Source organism: Mastomys coucha, chromosome X (assembly GCF_008632895.1).
Source record: "Mastomys coucha isolate ucsf_1 chromosome X, UCSF_Mcou_1, whole genome shotgun sequence".
Classification (NCBI taxonomy): domain Eukaryota; kingdom Metazoa; phylum Chordata; class Mammalia; order Rodentia; family Muridae; genus Mastomys; species Mastomys coucha.
The window spans coordinates 63,895,549-63,896,974 of record NC_045030.1 but is presented as its reverse complement, the minus strand read 5'-3'; the positions used below and the strand labels follow the sequence as shown (position 1 = coordinate 63,896,974).

The 1,426-nt window shown below is 40.2% G+C and overlaps 1 protein-coding gene across 1 annotated transcript in view; it reads left to right on the top strand.

Moving 5' to 3' along the window:
- CXHXorf66 (chromosome X CXorf66 homolog) overlaps positions 1-1,426 on the top strand; it is a 13,701-nt gene that overhangs the window by 9,769 nt on the left and 2,506 nt on the right. Inside the window, exon 2 of the mRNA XM_031373872.1 lies at positions 1,121-1,274. Within this exon, the coding sequence (XP_031229732.1) occupies positions 1,121-1,274 (154 nt within the window). The remainder of the gene's footprint in view (positions 1-1,120; positions 1,275-1,426) is intronic.

Below are 1,426 nucleotides of genomic sequence, written 5' to 3'. Positions count from 1 at the left end.
ACTTCCTCTGGTGATCAACAGCCATGTGGAAGTAAGCTGAATAAACCCTTTCCTCCCCAACTTGCTTTGTAGCCATGATGTTTGTGCAGGAATAGAAACCCTGACTAAGACAGATGCAGACAGGAGAATCCCTGTAAACTTATGAATCCCAGATAGCTTGGGTATTCAGTGCAGTTATAAACAGAAGAGGCCTTGTCTCAAGGTAGAAGACAGGCAATGACACCCAAGGTTATCCTCTGACTTTCACATGTATATTGTGACATGCACCTGCCCATACACAAACAAATCCATACTTCACAAATGTTATATACACACATACATGGGGAGCGGAGGCAGGGAGAGGGATAGAGGAAAATCCCTAAAGTTATCCTCTGACCTCCACATGGATATGCATGGGCATATCACGCTTGCATAGTCACATGACCACATGCACATACATTCGTACACACACACACACACACACACACACACACACACACATGAAGAAAATTATAATGGATAATCACATTTCCACATGCACATAAATGTGTACACACATACACACACATACCTATACACATACAACAAGAAGAATGGTATAATGGATACTCACATGTCCACATACGTGTGAACACACATATACACACACACAACAAAAAATTATAATGGATATTCACATGTCCACATGCATACACACGCATACACACAAACACACACACACAAGAAAATTATAATGGAAACTTTCTTAAGCTTAAAAAAATCACTGAGGAGCTAGAGAGATGGCTCAGTGGTTAAGAACAGTTGCTCTCACAGAAGATCTGTTTTAGTTCCTGGCACTTATATGGTTTACAAGCAATTATAACTCCAGTTTCTAAGTATTTGACACTGTCTTCTACCCTCTGTCAGGTTCCAGTACACAGACATATGTTGAACATAAATACATACAAGCAAACACTCATACACATTAGGCAAACACTCATATACATAAAATAAACAAATTTTTGGTTTTTCAAGACAGGGCTTCTATGTGTAAAAGAAATACATTTAAAAATCATTGAGAAAGAGATTTGACAAGCCAATTTCAAAGTAGAAGTAAACTAGTTTACCTAACACATTTTGTGATGATACAATCTTTTTGCAGTTGATACCGCTGTATCAAAAGGAACAAAATTGGATGATTTTAGAAAACGCCTCCTCGGTTTCATAGTCGGAATTATGATCATAGCCTTCACCTTCACCTGTTTCTGTCTTCTCCATTATAACTGTATGGTTGAGGAGGTCCAGTCACCAGGAGGGTAAGTTTTATGCACTTACGAATGTAAAACCTAGGCCGGGCAGTGGTGGTGCATGCCTTTAACTCCAGCACTTGGGAGGCAGAGGCAGGAGGATTTCTGAATTCTCGGCCAGCCTGGTCTACAGAGTGAGTTCCAGGACAGCCAGGGCTACA